At 37.7% G+C, this 22,903-nt stretch overlaps 3 protein-coding genes across 3 annotated transcripts in view; 1 reads left to right on the top strand and 2 right to left on the bottom strand.

Moving 5' to 3' along the window:
- The window catches only part of ART3 (ADP-ribosyltransferase 3 (inactive)), an 88,092-nt gene that overhangs the window by 15,412 nt on the left and 49,777 nt on the right, over positions 1-22,903 (top strand). The gene's annotated exons all lie outside the window — the stretch shown is intronic.
- On the bottom strand, positions 338-2,854 carry CXCL10 (C-X-C motif chemokine ligand 10). Its single transcript, XM_084896230.1, has 4 exons — positions 2,530-2,854; positions 1,891-2,017; positions 1,585-1,674; positions 338-1,136 (listed from the first exon to the last, which is right to left on the bottom strand). The coding sequence occupies exons 1-4, from the start codon at positions 2,588-2,590 to the stop codon at positions 1,103-1,105; spliced, it is 312 nt and encodes a 103-aa protein (XP_084752356.1). The 5' UTR covers positions 2,591-2,854; the 3' UTR covers positions 338-1,102.
- Positions 15,264-17,269, bottom strand: CXCL11 (C-X-C motif chemokine ligand 11). Its single transcript, XM_084861631.1, has 4 exons — positions 17,129-17,269; positions 16,430-16,556; positions 16,247-16,319; positions 15,264-16,003 (listed from the first exon to the last, which is right to left on the bottom strand). The coding sequence occupies exons 1-4, from the start codon at positions 17,187-17,189 to the stop codon at positions 15,962-15,964; spliced, it is 303 nt and encodes a 100-aa protein (XP_084717757.1). The 5' UTR covers positions 17,190-17,269; the 3' UTR covers positions 15,264-15,961.

The raw sequence follows: 22,903 nt of genomic DNA, 5'->3' as shown, positions 1-22,903 counted from the left end.
CTGAAGCTCAGGACTTGTCAGTTATGCCACATCAGTTAAGAAGGAACCTTTTATGATGGGCCTTTCAGAAGGGTACAGTTAGGAATATGGTAATTTCATTTTAAAAATTAATTTAATATTTTATTTTTTTACATCACCATTTATACCCTGTTTGCCTTTTTCACCCCGCCCTCCAGCAGTCACCACACTGTTGTCTATGTTCTCTGTCTTTTAGGAAAACAGTAATTTTCTAACTCATTTGTCCTCTACCCATCCCAACTTCTCTAGGCTATGGATTCTCCAACTTAAGCATCTCATAATATAAACGTCCCAGTCAAATGACACACCATATACTTCATCATAGTTGTAATTAGTTTATTATTTTTTTGGTTTCTCCAGAAAGCACATCATTTTTATTTTGAAAAAACCCCAGCATATTTGTCTTACATGATATACAAAGAAAATACTTAGATTTAAAAATTTATTCTTTTGCTCATTCATGCGTATAATTTATACAAGTTATAAACACTGAAAACAATGTAAGAAACATATGTCTAAGAATTCTACTTTGTATAGTTTTTCATTAAATAATACTGTTTCCACATACATTTTTAGACATTTCTACCTTCTATGTATTTTAAATTACATATGTATACACACACACACACACACACACACACACACACACATATATATAGGAGCATACAACCACCAGAAGAATCTGAGCCCCTTTGAAGGATGGCAGTAGAAGCCCAGGGAGTAAAGACCTTTCTTTAAAAAGCATATTGAATTATTTCAATTGCATTCTTCTTAGTTATTTGAGATTCTAAGAACTTCAGTAAGCCCAGAGACAGAAAGATCCCTTAATAACATTTAAAAGGTATCAAAGGTGAAGAAAGCAGGGCTAGGATTTGGCACATTCACTAAGAATGTGGCACCTAAGCATAGCTTATAATATAGTACCAGGGCAGAGTTACTACTGAACAGCCCTGCAGGAATAACAGCACCGAATTTGGTGACTCGTTTGTCACCTTTTAGGAGAACTGCAATCCAGGGACAATTTGGGCTTGACATATGCTGAATGTAAGGAACTGATGGTCCATCCTTATCAGTAGTGCAGTGATTATGCTTCTCTCGGTGTTTGAGATTTTTTAGACCTATAAGAGAAAGAAGGTATAAAAGTTTGAAACTCTTAACACTGGCTTCAATCTGTGTTCTTCTTGAAACTTAACTGATTTCATAGATAACCCCAAGTTCTCAGGTGAAGTGTGTGGTGAGCTTTCCTGCTGCTACACAATCATTGTGGATTATAGGTGTTCCTTTTTAAGGCCAGGAAAGGCTGGGGAAGTTTGGCAACTTTGCTTGGATAATTATAGCTCTACCTCAAGGTTGAAGTGATTTGACACTTTTAGACAGTCAAGGTAACTTTTGATATCACAGAGATGGCACCTTGGTTTATAAATAACTGGAGGTAGACGAGCGGGCATGTTGGTAACACACTTTTAAGCCAAGGATCCCACAGAAAAGCTCAATGCAGATATTTCTAACTTCTCAAGATTGGATATTTCTTAAAGGACAATTATGCTTCAAGCACAGCAAACCTACCTTTTCCTGTTAAGTGCTTTCAGTATATTCTGGACCATCTTAGACTCTGGATTCAGACATATTTTCTCCCCATTATTTTTCATTGTGGCACTATGAAAGTAAATAGGAGTGAAAATATATAAAATACGTTGGGCCAATAAACAGATGGAATATACAGGTTTTAAAATATTTAAGTTTCACTCTACATGTTCCCCTTTGCTATACAGAAGTCTTAAAATCATCATAAACCCTTTACTGCTTTTGTGATCAATATTTTTTTATGTGATTACAGCCAGGGAAATTATCATCAGGTGATATTCTACTCACATGACTTCAAGACTTGGGCAAGATGAACTTTTAGGGATCACTTCAATTTTTTCTAAGGACTTTGGATTAACAGGTTGATGACTAATCTTGATGCAGCTACAGCGTGTAGTTCTATTGAGAGGTATTCCTGCAGAAAAAGAGACAGATACAGCAGGGGAGGTTAGCACAGCTTTCATCTTAGGCATCTGAAGTGCTTAGCAGAAACCATAATCTCCTGTCATCACATAGTCAATGTGAGAAGGGATTATTCCATTATAAAACAGCTCTGCATGATTAATTAGTCAATTATCTGAATGTAATTGAAACTTGTTGATTTTAAGATCATATCATTGAGCATAGTTCATATGATTAATTAAGCTAACTAAGGGGATATCTGTGTCTTCTCTCTCCTCATTCCTTTACATTTTCTATCTTTCCTTTCCCCTTCCCCTTTTGCTCCCACCATTCTCCTCCTCTCATTTACGGTATTCCACTTGATTGTCTGATTATTATCTCTGTGACCAGAGAGAATCTTAGTTCCTTTACCCTTCATTCATAGGCAGCTGTTAAACTTCTGCAAATACACTATTTCTATACTTGTAGAATTTACACCCAGTTCTATTTCTGACCTTACTTTAAATATCCCTTGGTGTTCCTTACCTTTAGTTCCATTCAGAGTCAGAAGGATGAGGCAGAAAATGAGAACAGCTCTTTGGTTCATGGTGCTGTGACTGGAGGTTCCTCTGCAGTAGGCTCAGAATGTCTATGCAGTTGAGGAATGTCTCAGAAAACACGGGGCTAGGATGCAGTATTTATTTGTAAAGGCACCTTTCCTCTCTAACTCTGATTGGATAACATTACAGTTGACTCAGCAAAACCTGCCTTCTGTTCCTTGGGGAAGTCCCAGGTTAAAGAATTGAAAGTATTATTTGTAAAGATTGTGGCTTCTCAGTTATGGAATTTCCCTCCATCCCCTCTTTTCTATGAAAGTGAGTTAAGTTTCACTTTCCAAATCATGAACTATTTCTTGAAAAACAGAACTTCATTGCATGTAGAGTAATTTTTAAATGGATCTTTAATTTTCATCTTGAACCTCCTGAAAAATAAAAATGTCAACTTAGTCCTCAAGTTAAAGGCCTGAATACAATTTTAAGATGAGTATGTCTTAACATTGTGATTTTTTGGTGTTTTTTTCTTTTTCTTTTTTTCTATGGCATAGTGTCAATCAACATTATTAACCCCATTTTAACAGACAGATTAAGTGAAGATGGGACAATTTAAATTTACATAATTTGCTACCAGGTGTCAGGGCCAAAACTAGACCTGGAATCTTCTGACCTAGTCCCATTTTTACACCTGGTATGTGAAGATGAAAAAAACTTGGTCTTTATTCTGTGACAGTGATTTTCTATGTGTGTGCCATGTGATCTCAACACACAACACCTGACTATTTAGTCAGGGACACTGACCTCTTTTTCCTTAGATTGTCAAATTAAAAAATGACAACCTGCCCAGCCAGCGTGGCTCAGTGGTTGTATTGACCTATTAACCAGGAGGTCACCATTTGATTCCTGGTCAGAGCATATGCGTGGATTGGAGGGGGTTTGATCCCCAGTGTGGGGTGTGCAGGAGGCAGCCGATCAATGATTCTCATAATTGATATTTCCTTTTTTTTTTTTTTCTTCTACGTGGGATGATTGATCTTGAGCCTGTAGGGAGTAGGCTGGTTCCAGACTTCTTCAAGTTCACATTTCTTTGCCTCTAATTCTCCCCCTGTCCAAAGACAGGGAGCCACAGACACTCCTTTGTAGGAGGGTTTGGTATTGTGTTTTGCAGTTATAAGGCATGATTAGGAATATCATATTTATTTACAATACTTTATGGATTTCAGAGGTATCATTTACTTTCTCATTTTATTCCTAAAATAACCCTGTAAGAAGTTATCTTAATTTTATATATGGAAGGATAATGTTAGAGGTTAGATAATTGTATTAAGTCATACAAAGGTTGCCATCCATTTAGTTTATGATGTATTTTCTCAACATTTATTTTAAACTTCTGTAATTACTATCAAAGGCTAGGAGATTTTTTAAAATGGCTCTAATCAACTTTTAAAAATTCCTCAGTAATAGCAATTTTTCATCTTTTGTAGATAAATCTAATTTTAAAAAATATTTTTATTGCTTTTTTTTCAGAGAGGAAGGGAGAGAGAGAGAGTTAGAAACATTGATGAGAGAGAAATATCAATCAACTGCCTCCTGCACACCTCCTACTGGGGATGTGCCTGCAACCAAGGTACATGCCCTTGACCAGAATTGAACCTGGGACCCTTGAGTCTGCATGCCAACGGTCTATCCACTGAGCCAAACCAGTTAGGGCTAATTTTTGGAAATAGTAAGTTAGCCAGGCATTGCTCTGAAATAAAATACTATAAAGTAATAGGTTTGGTCTTCTTGAAGAAGGTTAAAGATATGAAACTTGCAAGTGTCAAAGAATTCCAGAAATGTTTTGGCAATTCATAACATCATTAGAATAAATGAATAGCCTCTAACATAATTATTTTGACAGAAAACAATACTCATTTGGATAATTAATTTCTGGTGTGTTAGTAAAAAAAATTTATATATTATAGTCAATAAAAACATCATAACATGAAGAATGGAGTAAGAAAAGGATTCATAGCTATAAGAGGATTATTGCAAAAACAAAGGATGCTTTTTGAAGAAATACATTTAAAAGAGGGGCATATGCCCTAGCACAGGGGTCTTCAAACTACAGCCCGCGGGCCACATGCGGCCCGCAGAGGAGTCTGATCCGGCCCGCCAGGTTTTTTGGGCAGTGAGCGCAGCCGAGGTGTTACAGTAGGAATTAGTAGTTCATATAGTCCGGCCCTCCAGCTCTCTGAGGGACCGTGATCTGGCCCCCACTTTAAAAAGTTTGAGGACCCCTGATTAAAGTATGAGAGAGGAGAGCAAAGTTTTCCCTTTCAAAGTTTTCACTGAGCTCCCACAAGATCCCCTAAGCTCAATGCCTATAATACTGGTTATATATTTTTGAATTAACCCTTCATAGTCAGCCCGAGCAAAGGCCAAAGTGGGGATGGATCCTTACAGTTGTCATTCTTGGCAGAGTTGAGAATAGAATAGCTTCTGATTTTAGATCATGCAATGCTTTGTTTTCCTCACACTTGATGGGATGATGAAATGGGCTGGGAATCTAGAGGCCCAGTGCATAAACTTCGTGCATGGATAGGATCTCTAGCAGCTGCTGTCTGCCGGCTGGGGCCACCCTTCCCCAGCTGCCAGCTGCCAGCCAGGGCCTTCCTTCATTCCGTGCCACCCCTTGGTGGTCAGTGCATGTAATAGCAAGTGACCGAACTCCCTAGGGGACACTCTGCTTATTAGGCTTTTATATATATAGATCTGTCTCTTATTGCTTTGTGGTTAAGGACAAATTCTTCAGCCTGTTTATACTTTATTTTATTTTTTTGCAAATGTGCATTATGAAGCTGAACCCATTCACCTGCCAGGTTGCTCTAAAGATGACAGGAGATTAATAATATGTTTAAGCCCTAGCCGGTTTGGCTCAGTGGATAAAGTGTTGGCCTATGGACTGAAGGGTCTCAGGTTCAATTCTGGTCAGACATATGCCTCGATTTCAGGCTCAATCCCCATTGGGAGCGTGCAGGAGGCAGCTGATCAATGATTTTCTTTCACCATTGATATTTCTATCCCTCCCTCTCCCTTCCTCTCTGAAATCAATAAAAAACTATTTTTAAAAAAAGTGTTTTAACAAGTCTAAATTAATTTTCCACTAGCTAACATTTCACAAATATAGCCAGCTCTCTGATCAAGTGTCAGCTAATTTTCTAGGTGCAACAAATAATATTTTCTTTCTGGATGATGCAGTTATTCATGTAGTAAGATGTATCTTTTATAGCAGTCACTAGCTACAGCATGACTCTCAGAACTGTGGGTTGAATTTGCAGCATTTACTCTTAAAATTTTTTAAATTAAAACATTTTTCTTATTTATAGTGGAATATAAAGAACAAAATAAACAAAATAAGAATAGACTCATAGATACAGAAAACAGACTGATGGTTTCCAGAGGTAGGTGGTTGGGAATCTGGGTGAAAAAGATGATGGGATTAAGAAGTACAAATTGGGCCTTGGCTGAGTGGCTTACTTGTTTAGAGCAGTGGTTGGCAAACTCATTAGTCAACAGAGCCAAGTATCAACAGTACAACAATTGAAATTTCTTTTGAGAGCCAAATTTTTTAAACTTAAACTTCTTATAATGCCACTTCTTCTAAATAGACTTGCCTAGGCTGTGGTATTTTGTGGAAGAGCCACACTCAAGAGGCCAAAGAGCCGCATGTGGCTCATGAGCCCAGGTTTGATGACCACTGGGTTAGATCATCATCTTTTACACCAAAGGAGTTTTGTATTTGATTCCATGTTGGGGAGCATATTGGAGGCAAGTGATTTGTGTTTCTCACGTTGATGTTTCTCTCTCCGTTTCTCTCTCTAAAATCAATAAAATAAAATAAAGACATATCCTTAGGTGAGGATTTAAAAAAAGCACAAATTGGTAGTTACAAAATAGTCGTGAGGATGTAAAATACAACATAGGGAATATAGTCAATAATAATGTAATTACTATGTTTGGTGCCAGGTGGTTACTTGAAATATCAGAGGGACCACTTTGTAAAGTGTATGATTATCTAAACGCTATGTTGTACACCTAAAACTAATACAAAATAATATATATATATTTAATATATTTTATTGATTTTTTTTCAAAATAATATTGAATACAGCATTCACTCTTAGGAAAGGACTTATTTAAGTAACCTGGTTTATCCTATATAATAAAAGCGAAGGTGGTGTCTCACCCTTGTGTGACGCCATCACAAGATGGCCGCCACAAGATGGTTGCACACACAGTGGAAGAGGGGCCCAGCAGCTGCTCCACATGGTGAGGTCTGGGGGTTCCGTGGCTCTGTGTGGTGTAGAGGAGGCTAGTCTTGGTATCTCTGCTACCTCGTGTGGAGAAGGCAGGTCCTGGCAGAAGAGGTGGGTTGTGGCAGGGGAGGGCTCAGTTGTGGGCGATCAGGCTGGCAAGGGAGGGCAGTTGTGGGTCATTGGGCCAGCAGGGAGGGCAGTTGGGGATGATCAGGCTGGCAGGGGAGGACAGTTGGGCAAGCATGGGAGGACATTTGGGGATGATTGGGCTGGCAGGGGAGGACAGTTGGGCAATCAGGCCAGCAGGGGAGGACTGATGTGGGCCATCAGGCTGGCAGGGGAGGGCAGTAGGGGTGATCAGGTCGACAGGGGAGCAGTTAGGCATTAATCAAGCTTGCAGGCAATTGGTTAGGGGGTGATCAGGCTGGCAGGCAGAAGCAGTTAGGGGCAATCAGGCAGGCAGGCAGGCAGGCAAGTGGTTAGGAGCCAGTGGTCCTGGATTTTGCAAGGGATGTCGAACTGTGGGGTTGGGCCTAAACCAGCAGTCAGACACTCCCCAAGGGGTCCCAGATTGGAGAGGGTGCAGGCAAGGTTGAGGGATACCACCTCCATGCACGAATTTTGTGCACCGGGTTTCTAATCTACAATAAATAGAATCAGACTGTAAATTCACAAAACAAGACGAGGATACCTATTTTATTTTATTTTATTTTATTTTATTTATTTATTTATTTATTTATTTTTTTTTTACTTCTTTCCATTGTATTGTAGGTTGTAGCAGGAAAAATAAAACAAAAAGAGGAAATTAAAGCCATAACAATTGGAAAGGAATAAATAAAAATTTGCAGGAAAGGTTGCATCGAAAACCCAAAAGCATTTACTAAGTTTTAAAAATAGTAGCAGAATTTATCAAAGTGGGATGATAGAAGGTCAATGTATTACACTTTCTACATCAGTAACAAATATAAATTATCTTCACAATAGCAATAACAATGTAAATAGCAATAATAATGTAAATATTAAAAAATGTAAATACTTAGGAATAAAAGTAAAAGGCAAGTAAGGCTTGTTTTCAGAAAATGTAGATGAATTTTTCTAAACTAATGTCAAGTAAAATAATGTTCAGATTAAATACAGAATGATAACCCTTTGATAAAACTCAGAAAAGTAAGTATTTTGTTTAGGTATGTATGTGTAAATAAAGCTATTTTTAAGAAGCAAGGGAATGATGGTTGCACAACATTGTGAATGCACTTAATGCCACTGAACTGTACACTTAAAAATGGCTAAGATAGGTCCTGGCAGGGTAGCTAAGTTGGTTAGAGCGTTGTCCTCATATGTTAAGGTTGCGGGTTTGATCCCTAGTCAGGACACATACAAATATCAACCAATGAATTCACAAAGAAGTGGAATAACAAATTGATGTCTCTCTCTTTCTCTCTCTCTGCTTCCCTTCCTCCCTCCTCTCTCTTTCTATAATCAATCAATAAATATTTTAGATAGTAAAATGTTAGGTTATGAGTATTTTACAAAAGCAAGGGAATAATAAACACAGACTTCAGGATAACAATTATCTTGGGGTTGGAAGAGCAAGGAAAAAGGGATAGGGAAGGAACACAGCTATATCTTAAATTATTGTTAATGTTCCAGTTCTTGATTTTTTTGGGTGGTGAGTTCATGGTCTTCATTATATTACAAATATATAAATATCAATATATGCATGCATGTATCAGAGATGACAGTGTATATCAGTGTTTCCCAACCTTCTCTCATGATGAGAATCACCTGGTGGAGTTGTTAAAACACAGATTCCTGAATCCCAACTAAGAAGTGCTAAACTAGAATTTTTGAGAACATATAGGTAAAATTGCATACCTTACTTAGTGCTCTGTATATAACATCTGTGTTAGAGCACTAGTTAAATATACAATTTTACCTATATGTTCCCAAAAATTCTAGTTTAGCACTTCTTAGTTGGGATTCAGGAATCTGTGTTTTAACAACTCCACCAGGTGATTCTCATCATGAGAGAAGGTTGGGAAACACTGGTGTATATAATATCACCAACTAAAATAATGATTAACTCAAATCTACACCTGAAGTCCATTAAAAATTAATTTACCATAAAATCCTCACTTCAGAGAAATAGTAAGTTTTAGTTTCCCGGTTCCTCCTTGGAGAGGTGCCAAAGAAATGTGGTATAATTATGCTTCTACTTTTCTGAGTCAGTTTTTATTTTAATAAGAAATATTGGGCCAAAACCGGTTTGGCTCAGTGGATAGAGCGTCAGCCTGCGGACTGAAAGGTCCCGGGTTCGATTCCGGTCAAGGGCATGTACCTTGGTTGCGGACATGTACCCCGGTAAGGGGTGTGCAAGAGGCAGCTAATCGATGATTCTCTCTCATCGATGTTTCTAATTCTCTATCCCTCTCTCTTCCTCTCTGTAAAGTATCAATAAAATATATTTAAAAATAATAATAATAAATAAAAATACTATATTAAAATTAATACTATATGCTTTTTTGTGCTAGGATGTGCTTTTTAAAAACACACATTTGATCCTACAACTACTCTAAGGTGTACCTATTTCTTAATAAATTAAAATGGGATTCTATAAGCAAAATTTGAATTCAGGTAGTGTAATTTTAGAACCTCTTAATCATTCTACTATACTTACACCTCTCTGAGCTGTTTTTGTCATCAGCCTCAATTGACAAAATCTGTGGCACCAGTCAACAAATCAAGGCACCTGGTCATCTAAAATTTGTAGCGTCAGTTGTTCCTCGGGAAGAAGCAGATACCCTTGCTGAATCTGCCTCACCAGGTGCAAGAGTAGTGTATATCAGACAGGGACTTGGAAGGAAACAAAGTGTATTCAGCTGGAATTTTGAAAGGAATTTAATGACAGTTCTACTTATAGAAGTGTGGATAAGATTAAAGAAACCAACAAGAGATGTTGAGGGTATCCAGTAGGAAGCAATTATGATTTCTTAGAAACAGGCAAGGTAAGGAAAAGATGTTACTGCAACCTAGTGATAAGCTCATTACATATTAAATAACATTTGTATGAAAAACAACTATTTTTATTTTATTTTATTTTAAATATATATTTTAATGATTTTTCACAGAGAGGAAGAGAGAGGAATAGAGAGTTAGAAACATCAATGAGAGAGAAACATCGATCAGCTGCCCCCTACATATCCCTTACTGGGGATGTGCCCACAACCAAGGTATATGATCTTGATCGGAATCGATCTAGTTCAATAGTGTATGTTATTCTGTGTTTTAGATGATCATTTAGTGTTCTTCAAGCTGTTATTTGTAATTTTTTTGTGAACAATTTAAAGAAGAATTTAAATTAAGATTTATAGGAAATTACGTAAAGTCTATAGTAACTCAGCTCAGGGTATTTCCTATATCCTACCAGTTTACTGAGCTGTACCAAGTAACTACATTAGCATTCATAGTGCCAGGATTTCCAGGAAGTGTAGTTATCCTTCTGTGGTACTTAAGTGAAACTATAGTTTCAGTGTATGTAATGATCTCAGTCTCTATTAAAGTTTGCAAACAAGGCAAGGAGAAACTACTAACATTGCTTTGGCACCCCACCCCCAGTCTATCTCCCAATAATCCAAACAGTGTGTGTGTGAGAGTGTACTATTACTAATCTCTAGAATGATTTGACTGCATCAGAAATATTTATATTTTTTGATTCTGGAAATCTTTAAGAAATAGCTACTATTCTCTTCCTCTGATGCCACAGGCTTCAGCCACGGCCCTGGTTTCAGCTCGAACTACATGTCTGGCGTGGGGGGCTACAGGCGCCGGTCTGGTCCCTGCGAGCAGCGTGCCAGGAAGCCACTGAAAATTTTTTAAAAAGTTAAGAAAGAAACAGATACTAAAGTGGTACATTAATTCTATATGGGTATATTAAATATATTAAGTACCATACTCACCAGCCAAAAGTAATTAAATATTTTAATATTTTCTTTCTTTTTAAAATTTTTTCTCTTAATTTTATTTTTACAACATACAAAATAAATATATTACCAGATTGTAGATACAAAATAATTAGCCATATACATGCAATAAACATTAATATTTTCAGAAAAAAGATTTTAAATATAATATCAAAACTGTACTAACAATATAATATCACAAAAGTTGTAGGCGATATTAAAAATCTGCAAATAACAGGATTACTTCTATTCTAAAATATTTTTCCTTCTGGCTCTCTTTTTGTTCATCAGTTTATGTTAATTATATTCCACAAATGACTGAGATCATGTGATACTTATTTTTCTCCCTCTGTTCATAGCAGCCCAATTTATAATAGCTAAGATTTGGAAACAGCTTAGTGCCCATCAACAGATGAGTGGGTTAAAAACTGTGATACATCTACACAATGGAATACTATATGCTATAAAAAAGAAGGAACTTTTACCATTTGCAGCAGCATGGATGGACCTGGAGAGCATTATGCTAAGCAAAATCTTTTCTTTTCTAGTAGTATTATCCAAAACTACTCGATCTGTTTGAAGGTTTCTCTTTTTTTATGCTTTTTTTTTTGTTTTTATTTTCCTTATCCCCCCATTTTCCCCTCATCCCCCCACTCATGCCCCTCCCCTGAGGGCAGTTAGGGGCAAACAGGCTGTCAGGGGAGCAGTTAGGCATTAATCAGGCTGGCAGGGGAGTGGTTAGGGGGTGATCATGCTGGCAGGCAGAAGTGGTTAGGGGCAATCAGGAAGGCAGGCAGGTGAGCAATTGGGAACCAGCAGACCTGGATTGTGAGAGGGATGTCCAACTGCCTGTTTTGGCTTGATTCTACCTGGATCTGGCCTAAATGGGCAGCTGGACATCCCTTGAACGGTTCCATATTGGAGAGGATGCAGGTTGGGCTGAGGGACACACCTCCCCATACACAAATTTTGTACACTGGCCTCTAGTTCTATATAATAAAAGCCTAATATGCAAATCAACTGCATGGTGGAATGACCAGCAGAACAACTGGTCACTATAATGCACACTGACCACCAGGGGCAGATGCTGAACACAGGAGCTGTCCCCAGCCTGCAGATCCAGGCCAGTCAAAGTGGGTGCTAGTGAGGGTCCCCCTATTGCCACGCCAGTCGCCCTGCAGAGGGAGGCAACCAGCGGTGGCAGTGTGGGTCAGGACCAGCAAGCAGGCAGTGCCAGGAGCGCCAAGACGGGTGCCAGCGGGGGTCCCCAACCACCTCACCAGTCACCCCGTATGTCGACCCTGATCGCTAACCAGGCCTAGGGACCCCACCCATGCATGGATTTCGTGCACCTGGCCTCTAGTTTCTATATAGAAATTTATGTAGATTTATGATATATATGTGTTTATACTATATATTTAATATGTATTTATACATTTTATTATGAATTTATACTATTATACATCATGTAATACTGCATATCTATATTATATATCACAGTATAAATATATAATAGATTTATATACAAACTAGAGGCCTGTTGCACGAAATTTGTGCACGAGATGTGTGTCCCTACCAGGATTAGGTCTAAACAGGCAGTAGGATCACCCTCTCATAATTCAGGACTGCTGGCTCCCAACCACTCACCTGCCTGTCTGCCTGATTGCCCCTAACCGATTCTGCCTACTAGCCTGATCACTCCCTAACCACTCCCCTGACAGCCTGATCAATTCTTAACTGCTCCCCTGAAGGCCTGGTCACCCCCAACTGCCCTTCCTTGTAGGCCACATGTGTCAAACACAAGGCCCGCGGGCCAAATCCAGCCCGCCAGGCCTTGCAATGTGGCCCGCACCACGCTGTCATCACTGCACTCCGCTGTCAGTTTATGACATTGTCAGTTTATGACTGTTCAGTAAACCATTCCGCCCGCGATTTAGGCTGGATTTTAGATTTTGGCCCCTTCTCTGATTGAGTTCGACACCCCTATTGTAGGCCCAGTCCCCCCCAACTACTCTCGCCTGCAGGCCCGATTCCGCCCAACTGCCCTTCCCCACAGGGCAGGTCACCCCCAACTGACCTTCTCTGCCAGCCCTGTCACCCTTAATTACCCTCCCCTGCAGGCCTGATCGCCCACAACTGCCCTCCCCTCTGGCCATCTTGTGGCAGCCATCTTGTGTCCACATGGGTGCAACCATTTTTGACCACATGGGGCAGCCATCTTGTGTGTTGGAGTGATAGTCAATTTGCATATTACTCTTTTATTAGATAGAATTCCCTGGATAACATTTTGGCTTCTCATTATTGCTATAGGAACCCATCAAAAAGCCAGTTAGTAAGAAGGCCTATTAGGTTCTAGGCACCCTCCTTTTCTATTTACTTTTTTGTCAGTTCTTTGATCTGCTTTATGGTTGGCTCTTTGATATCAATGGAAGGATATAGTAAAATTGTTCTATTTTTTCTTTCTAAATTTTTTATTGAGATATAATTAATGTACAATTCACCAATGTAAGGTATACAATTCAATAGTTTTTAGTACAGTAGATTGAAAGAGTTATACAGCATTTACCACAGTTTTAAATTTTTTTCTTTAATCTTTGTTTTTATTGATTTTTAGAGAGAGATGGAGGAAGAAAGAGAGTGTGCGAGAGAAACGTTGATATAAGAAAAAGACATTGATTGGTTGCCTTCTGTATGCACCCTGATCAAGGACCCAACCCACAACATAAGTATGTTCCCTGACTGGGAATTAAACTGAAAACCTTTTGGTGTGTAGGATAACACTCTAACCACCTGGCCAAAGGTAGGACATTTTTATCATTTCCAAAAGAAACCCCATATCTGGGGTAAGAGTCACTTCTTGTTATCTCTTATCCCTAGGCAATAACCAACCTACTGTCTGTCTTTATAGATTTGCCTATTATGGATAGTTTGTTTAAAGGAATCATAAATATGTCTTTTGTAATTGCCTTTTTTGCATAGTATAAAGTTTTCAAGATTGGTCCATATTGTAAAATTGTCCTTTTTTCAGATAAGCAGAAATGTCCTTTTTTTTTTTGGTAATTCTGTAACAAATATTTTTATTTTTCAAATGTATAGGTGTCTATATAAAGAATGCTGTATTAGCTAAGGTTTTTGGTTACATGACAGAGAAGTCAACTGGCTAGCTTCAGCAGAAGAGAAATTTAATTGAAGAATCCAAAGGAAGACTAAACAATCTTGGACAAAAACCTAAGGTTGCTTGGTGGCAAGGAATATTAGCTAGTCATGCCACACAAACATTTGAGGACCTATGCTCTTTCTACTGCCAGTTTAAACAATTTACTTACTGGTGCTTTATTTGAGTGTTAGTTGGAGTTCAAAATCTAGGGAAGGAGTGGCTTGGCTGAGACTTTGTTCTGGCTGCCAAGAAGGGAAGGATCTCCTTCCTATGGCTTCTTTTTGGTCTCTCACCAAAACTCACATAATAAGGAATTTGCCCCCAAGTAAAAAGGGGGTTTGGATTTAGGAAGACTCCTTAAAAAAAGAGATGATTTTTCCTTCACAACTATCTATTAAAATATATTTCTAAATATTTCTGTGTGTTGACAGGTAGCATTATGCTTTTTGAAATACAAGATGAAATTGTTAAAGGCATATCAAATTTTTGGAAGATATATGAATGTGTCTTTTACAAAGTGTGGACAAAAAAGAGGACACATACTAAATCTGAAAAGCTCAGGGGAGGCTGCATAGAGGGTCTTACAAACTCCGAGACCTAAACCAAACCATATAGAATGGTCAGAGATTAAAACTTCCTAACTAAAAGTGTGTCATGGTAGGTAGTCATGTCTTAGGACTGAATCTTCCTTGGCAATCTTTACCTTAATTGAGCCTCTATTGTCCTTTTGCTGGTATAATAACATACCTTTGGAATGTCAAAGTAATCTTCTTTTTCAGACCCCTCAGGTCACAATCTCCCACCAGAGCACACCACACCATGAACCACTCATTATTTTATTGTCCAAATACCATCTGTATGTGCCGTAAATGTTAAATGTCAACTATCCTATACCCACCAATATAAATGAAGTTGTGTGCCAAGATTGGTTTGGCTCAATGGATGGAGCGTCGGCTTGGGGACTGAGGGGTCCCGGGTTCGATTCCGGTCAAGGGCATGTGCCTTGGTTGCGGGCATATCCCCAGTGGGGGGTGTGCAGGAGGCAGCTGATCGATGACTCTCTCTCATCGATGTTTCTAACTCTCTGTCTCTCTCCCTTCCTCTCTGTACAAAATCAATAAAATATATTTAAAAAAAGAAAGGAAAAAAATAAATAAATGAAGTTGTGGTACTTTCTTAGAGAAAAGTGATTTTGATTCTTTTTAAGGTAAAACTATCTTAGCTATCCCTAAATTGTATAGTATGACCATGATTTACAAAGGTAAGATTGTGTATTTTCCTAAGAAAAAGAATCACGGAAAGCAAAGGTGATTGCCAGATATGCGCATTTATTTCTTTTCAACATTTTCTTTGGTAGACAAAAAACATTTTATATTTAAAATGTGTCCAAAATGTTGAATAATTTATAAAATAGATAAAACAAAATGCATACTAAACACACATATCCTAATTGTTTCAAAACATATATCAATGAAAAACAAAGTTGCTAAAATCAAATTAAGACCAGAGCTGCTAATTCAGTTAGGAAATATTTACATTCTTACCAATTTAATTTTTTTCATAGTACATTTCATGAATTATTGCTTTTTTATAAACAATAACTTTTTTCCCTAGGTAAATATGTGCTCTATAATTTTGGAAAAAGAAATGTGGATTTGCATGAAAAATTTTGGGGAGATGTTTATGATATGCATGGATGCCTTTGACTCATAAGATCTTGACTTCAGTAATAATAGTAATGTCTCCATTATAACTACAGATTGTAATATGGAATATAGATAAAGTATAGGCAGATAACTTAGATACAAATGTTTTCATCCTCACAGCAGAATAGTTATAAACATAAAATCTTCTAGAAGGTTCCTAAACTTACAAATCCTACAATGCATGAATGCGCATTGCAATAGGCAGCAGAAAGTCATTTCCCTATTACAGAATTTTTGACATTCTTATCATTTCATCATCACAGTTAAACTTGTTCTGAGTTTTCATATCATTTTTTCCAGGACTTCAGGTGCTTTGATGTTTTAAAAAATTCATTCTTTCAACTTTCTGTAATAAGAAAATGAGAGTGTTATAAACTTGGGCTGTTCTTGTTTCTCAGTGATAGAGTGACATGCAAAAACATACAGCAAATACAGCATAAAAGAAAAACTAATTATAACCAAAGATCCCTTATTAAAACACTTCATACAGGATCATAGAATCTTTTCTGAAGTTGTCTACTCCCCCCCCCCCCCCAAGAGATCTGTCTTGGATAAAACATTATAAAATGAAAGTAATCTGGTAACCTACCTTGATTATAATGTTTGCTTGCTTCGACATGGGCTTTAGGCATCTTTGTCCTTTATGTGCTTTCAAGGTGATACTGTTAAAGGAATATCCAAAACACTTTTAAATTTTGGATGGAAAAGCATAAGCCAAAAACACCCCCAAAATGCCTCCATCATTGTCATCTTTAGCAAGTCCATTACTTACATCACTTCTATTTTGTCACAGTTGTTACTTGGGTAAATTACAGAGATTTTCTCAATATCTTCCACTTTTACTGCCTGTACTCCAGGGCCTATGCAAAGACAGCGTCCCCTTTTGAACATTGGGAAACCTAAAACAGATCATAGCATCAGTTACTAATGGATCTGATTGCAACAGAGAACTATGGCTTATAATTCTGAAGAATGTGAGCCAAGTTTCCATTAATGGTAAAAATGGTCATTTGTCAAATAGCACTTGACACTGCTGTTGCTAGGAAAGGAGCTTAAGTAACATATTAATGATTTTCTCTTTAAATTTGTAACAAATCATTAAAGAATAGATGAAAGCATAAAACAAGTCTTGAAGATCAAGCTTATTTGCCTTTTACTTTTATTCTCAAAAATTTTTCCAGGAAACTAGTACCATTATTTCACAAAAATCTTTTTAACAGACATTTAAAACTATTGCTAAAGGCTCTTGTCAGATTTTGTAACCAAATAGTTTGTGAAGTTTGTCATCTCTAGTTTCATAATCATCTCTAAAATCTCAAACATTTTTTATATTCTCTGACAAAGATGTAGTAATTCTAATGTGTGGAGTTAAATAAACTTTAGTATATATTTTAGGGTAAAAGTGGAAGAAAAAACATTAGAAGAATTAGAAAAGAAATTTATAGGCTGAGAAATAAAAAGTATCATGTACCTTGAGCAATTGTAGCACATAATATCACTGCCAAGACGATAGCCATGCCCTTCACATTCATGTTTGTTGCTGCTGCTTCAGATTTTATCTCTTCTTGAAGGGAGTAGAAAAGCTGAACATAGAAGGGAATTATTGGTTGGCATATAGAGGGCATTTTATATACCAGCAATCCTTAATGACAACAGGAATTTCCCTCCTTGAGTCATGCTTCTTTCTTGCTTCCAAGAGTTTCTGTTTTGTTCTCTTCTAAATATCACTCTCCTTTCCTAGTTGTTAGTAATACTAACATACTATAAAAAGTAAACATCTGTGTATCCAGACAGGAAACAGCCTTCTTAAGGAGGCATTTCCTATAAATGTATCTTAATTATTGGATTATCCCTGGGCAGTGGAATTCTGATTGCCATTCATTTTCCTTTTTTTATTCAGGAAGATTGTCTTCCTGTTTTCAAATTTTTAATATATTTTATTGATTTTTTACAGAGAGGAAGGGAGAGGAATAGAGAGTTAGAAACATCAGTGAGAGAGAAACATTGATCAGCTGCCTTCTGCACACCACCTATTGGGGATGTGCCCACAACCAAAGTATATGCCCTTGAGCGGAATCGAACCTGGGACCCTTCAGTCTGAAGGACGACACTTTATCCACTGAGCCAAACAGGATAGGGCTATCTTCCTGTTTTCAGTTTTTTCACGGTCATTCTTCATATAACTATACAAAAGAACATTTTTAAAAACCCAATTTTTATCATTTTACTTTTGCTTTTCAGTCCAAACTTATCATTTATTTAACAAAATGACTTTTACTTAACCTTATTTATATTTTTGCCAACTATAATTGCATGTCTAAATAAGTCTGCCTATATACTTGTGAGTTGATAAACCATTTTTTTTCTGTTTAAATGCATCCAATTTATTTAATTTTTTTTTTTTTAGTATTTAAAGTATTACACATAGTAGTACATATGCCTCATTTTCCCCCCATTGACCTCCCCCCTGCCTCCCATATTCCCCATCACATGCCCTCACCCCCTGCCCCCGGTTTTCCTTATATGCATGCATATAAGTCCTTTGGTTGATCTCTTACTCTCCCCCCCCCCTCCTCTCCCCCACCCCCTGCTGTAGCTTGAAAGTCTGTTCACTGTTTATCTCTGTATCTATTTCTGTTCATCAGTTTATGATGTTCATTATAGTATACTAGAGGCCCAATGCACGAAATTTGTTCACGGGGGGTGGGGGTGGGGGGGTGTTCCTCAACCTGGCCTGCACCTTCTCGCAATCCTGGACTGCTGGCTCCAAACTGCTCGCCTGCCTGCCTGCCTGCCTGCCTGCCTGATTGCCCCTAAGCACTCTGCCTGCCTGCCTTATTGTCCATAACCACTCACCTCCTGCCTCATCACCCCTAACTACTCTGCCTGTCTGCCTCATTGTCCCTAACCACTTGCCTGCCTGCCTGATGGCCCCTAACTACCTCTACTTTGGCCTCACTGTGGCGGCTTTGTCCAAAAGGACGTCTGGAATGACATCAGAAAGGTCGTTCGGCTGTTCCATCTAATTAGCATATTGTGCTTTTATTATTATAAATTCCATAAATGAGTGAGATCATGGGATATTTCTCTTTCTCTGGCTTATTTCACTTAGCATGATGCTCCCCAGTTCCATCTATGCTGTTGCAAATGGTAAGAATTCCTTCTTTTTTACAGGAGTATAGTATTCCATTGTGTAGATATACCACAGTTTTTTAATCCACTGATCTGCTGATGGGCATTTAGGCTGTTTCCAAATCTTAGTTATTGTAAATTGTGCTGCCATGAACATTGGGGTGCATATATCCTTTCTGATTGATGTTTCTGGTTTCTTGGGATATAGTCCTAGAAGTGGGATTACTGGGTCAAATGGGAGTTCCATTTTTAGTTTTTCAAGGAAATGCCATACTCTTTTCCACAGTGGCTGTACCAGTCTGCATTCCCACCAGCAGTACAAGAGGGTTCCTTTTTCTCCTCATCCTCTCCAGCACTTGTTGTTTGTTGATTTGTTGATGATAGCCATTCTGACAGGTGTGAGATGGAAACTTATCATTGTTTTGATTTGCACCTCTCAAATGATTAGTGTCTTTGAGCATGTTTTCATATGTCTCATGGCCTTCTGTATGTCCTTTTTCAAAAAGTGTCTATTTAGGTCCATTGCCCATTTTTTTTTTATTGGATTGTTTATCTTCCTTTTGTTAAGTTTTATGAGTTCCCTATAAATTTTGGATATTAAACTCTTATTGGAGATAACATTGGCAAATATGTTCTCCCATGCAATGGGTTTTCTTGTTTTGTTGATGGTTTCTTTTGCTGCACAGAAGCTTTTTATTTTGATGTAGTCCCATTTGTTTATGGACAAGGAGTCTGGAAGGCTGGTCAACCCTGAGGCTCTGGCAATGGTCAGAGTCTGACACCCACTGTCCAGTTGAGACAAAGGTAGCTGAAGCAACTTCCACCTTTTAGTCTTATGTAAATCTCTGCTGATAGGCTATCACTGAGCTATTACTGGAATTGCCTGCCTAAGGGCTATGGGTGTATTCCAAACCTGAATAAAAGAGATGGCAAGGCCATAGCAAAGTGGAGTCCTTCCTTGGGCTTCCACCTGGCCCCCAATTTCCAAATTATTATTTCTTGTCTTGACTCATTTGCGCGTGGCCTCCTCCAGAGCCCAAACCTGAACCCTGAACCACGCAGGACGTGGGACTCTCGCAACATTGCTATGACAAATGTCTGCTATTTTGCTGCCTATGGCTTCTTCTAAGATTTTTATGGTTTTCCATTTTAGGTTTAAGTCCTTTATCCATTTTGAGTTTATTTTTGTGTGTGGTGTAAATTGATGGTTTAGTTTCACTTTTTTTTTTTTTTAATGTAGCTGTCCAATTTTTCCAATACTATTTATTGAAAAGACTGTCTTGACACCATTATATGCTCTTGCCTCCTTTGTCAAATATTAATTGGGCGTAATGGCTTATGTTGATTCCTAGGTTCTCTGTTCTCTTCCACTCATCTATATGTCTCTTCTTATGCCAGTACCAGGCAGTTTTGAGAACAGTGGCTTTGTAGTATAGCTCGATATCTGGTATTGTGACCCCTCCAACTTTATTCTTCTTTCTCAAGATTGCTGCAGCTATTCGGGGTCTTTTTTTTTTTTATTCCAGATGAATTTTTGGAGAGTTTTAGGTCTTTGAAGTATGCTGTTGGTATTTTAATGGGGATTGCATTGAATTTATAAGTTGCTTTGGGTAGTATGGACATTTAATAATGTTGATTCAACCAATCCATGAATATGGTTTATTCTTCCATTTGTTTATGTCTTCCTCTACCTCTTTTTTGAGTGTCCTGTAATTTTCTAAGTACAGATCCTTTACTTCCTTGGTTAAATTTATTCCTTGGTATTTTAATATTTTTTGTTGTTACAATGGTAAATGGGATTATTATTTATTTTTTTTAGTTTCTCTGTGAGTTTATTATTCGTGTATAAAAAAGCCATAGACTTCTGCATGTTAATTTTAAATCTTTCTACATTGCCAAATTCATTTAATAAATCTAGTAGTTTTTTGATGGAGTCTTTAGGGTTTTCCATGTACAATATCATGCCATCTGCGAATAATGGAAAATTTTCTACTTTTATTTTGTTTGTTTGCTTGTTATTCCTCACCTGAGGATATTTGTCCATTGCTTTCAGAGAGAATGAAAGGAAGGAAGGAAGGGAGAAAGAGAGGGAGTGGAAGAGAGAGAAACATCGATGTGAGAGGTACATGGATTGGTTGCCTCCCACACTTGCCCAGACTGGAGGTGGGGAGGGAACCTGCAACCTAGGCATGTGCCTTTGACTGGGAATTGAACCAGAAGCCCTTTGGTGCATGGGCCGTTGCTCTAACCACTGAACACACCAGTGATATCTATTTATTTTTGCATATTTAACAGTTTTTACTTTATATATATTTTAGCACAGTTATTTGGCATATAAAGTTATATGAGCTGTGGATTTTAAAAAAAACAAAACATGATCTTATTATGTAATGTTTTTATGGCTTGGGTTCTACTTTGATGTAACCCTTGCTTTTTATCTTTACCTTTTCCTCTTAAGTTTTCCAAATCTATTTGTTGTAAATGTGTCACTTGTAGCTGAAACTGGTTTGGCTCAGCAGTAGAGCGTCGGTCTGCGGACTGAAAGGTCCCGGGTTCGATTCCGGTCAAGGGCATGTACGTTGGTTGTGGGCACATCCCCGCTAGAGGGTGTGCTAGAGGCAGCTGGTTGATGTTTCTCTCTCATCGACGTTTCTAGCTCTCTATCTCTCTCCCTTCCTCTCTGTAAAAAATCAATAAAATATATTTAAAAATAAATAAATAAATAAATATATATATAAATGTCTCACTTGTAGACACTTAAAAAAATCACACCTAAGGGATTTTTAATAGGTAAACGTATTTAATGTATAATTGGAAGATTTTAAAATGCTTTCTTGCTATTTTCTGTCTTTGTTTCCTTCCTAATGTTAAATATACTCCCTTTAACATTTTTTAAAAATATATTTTATTGATCTTTTACAGAGAGGAAGGGAGAGAGATAGAGAGCTAGAAACGTCGATGAGAGAGAAACATCGACCAGCTGCCTCTTGCACACCATCTACCGGGGATGTGCCCACAACCAACGTACATGCCCTTGACCGGAATCGTACCCGGGACCTTTCAGTCCGCAGACCGACGCTCTACCACTGAGCCAAACCGGTTTCGGCTCCCTTTAACATTTTTATGTGGTTTGAAAGGAATACATAATTTTGTGTTTTGCTAGTAATCTTTAAAAAAATATTATGTATAAACTAGGACTTCATTCTATGTCATTCTGTTTTAAATAGGCATAATTCATGTAGCTGGGGTGGCTGGGTTAGAGTGTCTTCCCATGCACAGAAAGATTGTCAGTTCAATTCCCCATCAGGATACATAGCTAGGTTGCAGGTACAATTCTAAGTGGAGGCACATACAGGAGGCAACCAGTCAATGTTTCTTTCCTACATCAATGTTTCTCTCTCTCTTTTTCTCCCTCCCTCTCTCCCTTTCTTTTTTCCTCTTCCTCTCTTCCCCTCTCTCTAAAATTAGTAAATAAATAAATAAATTATATATATATATATATATATATATATGTATATATATATATATATAATTTTAAATATTCTAATATCCATGTTTAAAACCTAAAAAGAAACAGTTGAAATTCATTTTGACAATATATTTTATTTAATCTAAACCATGAAAAAAGTATTCCAATGTATGATCAATATAAAAATATTAAATGAGATTATTTTAGTTCTAAGTCTTCATATTGGACAAGCAACATTTCAAATGCTCAGTAGTCACCCTAGCCAGTATGGTTCAGTGGATGGAGCATCAGACTGCAGGCCAAAGAGTCCCAGGTACAATTCTGGTCAAGGACACATACCTTGGTTGCAGGCTCATCCCTGGTCAGGGCATGCAGGAGGCAAGCAATCAATGTGTTTCTTTCATATTGATATTTCTGTCTTTCCCTCTCTCTGAAAATCAATGGAAAAAATATCCTCAGGTGAGAATTAAAAAAAAGAAAAAATGTTCAAATGCTCAGTAGTCACGTGGTTAGTAGCTACCATATTGGATAGTATAGGTTTAGTTACTCATTTGGAATTTAGCATATTATACTACCTTGACACTTTATTAATACTACAAAATAAAAAGCTAATATGCAAATAAACCAAATGGGGGAACAATCAAA

Source organism: Pipistrellus hanaki, assembly GCF_964339955.1.
Source record: "Pipistrellus hanaki genome assembly, chromosome: 1".
Taxonomy (NCBI): Eukaryota; Metazoa; Chordata; class Mammalia; order Chiroptera; family Vespertilionidae; genus Pipistrellus; species Pipistrellus hanaki.
This window is presented reverse-complemented; position numbering and strand designations above follow the sequence as displayed.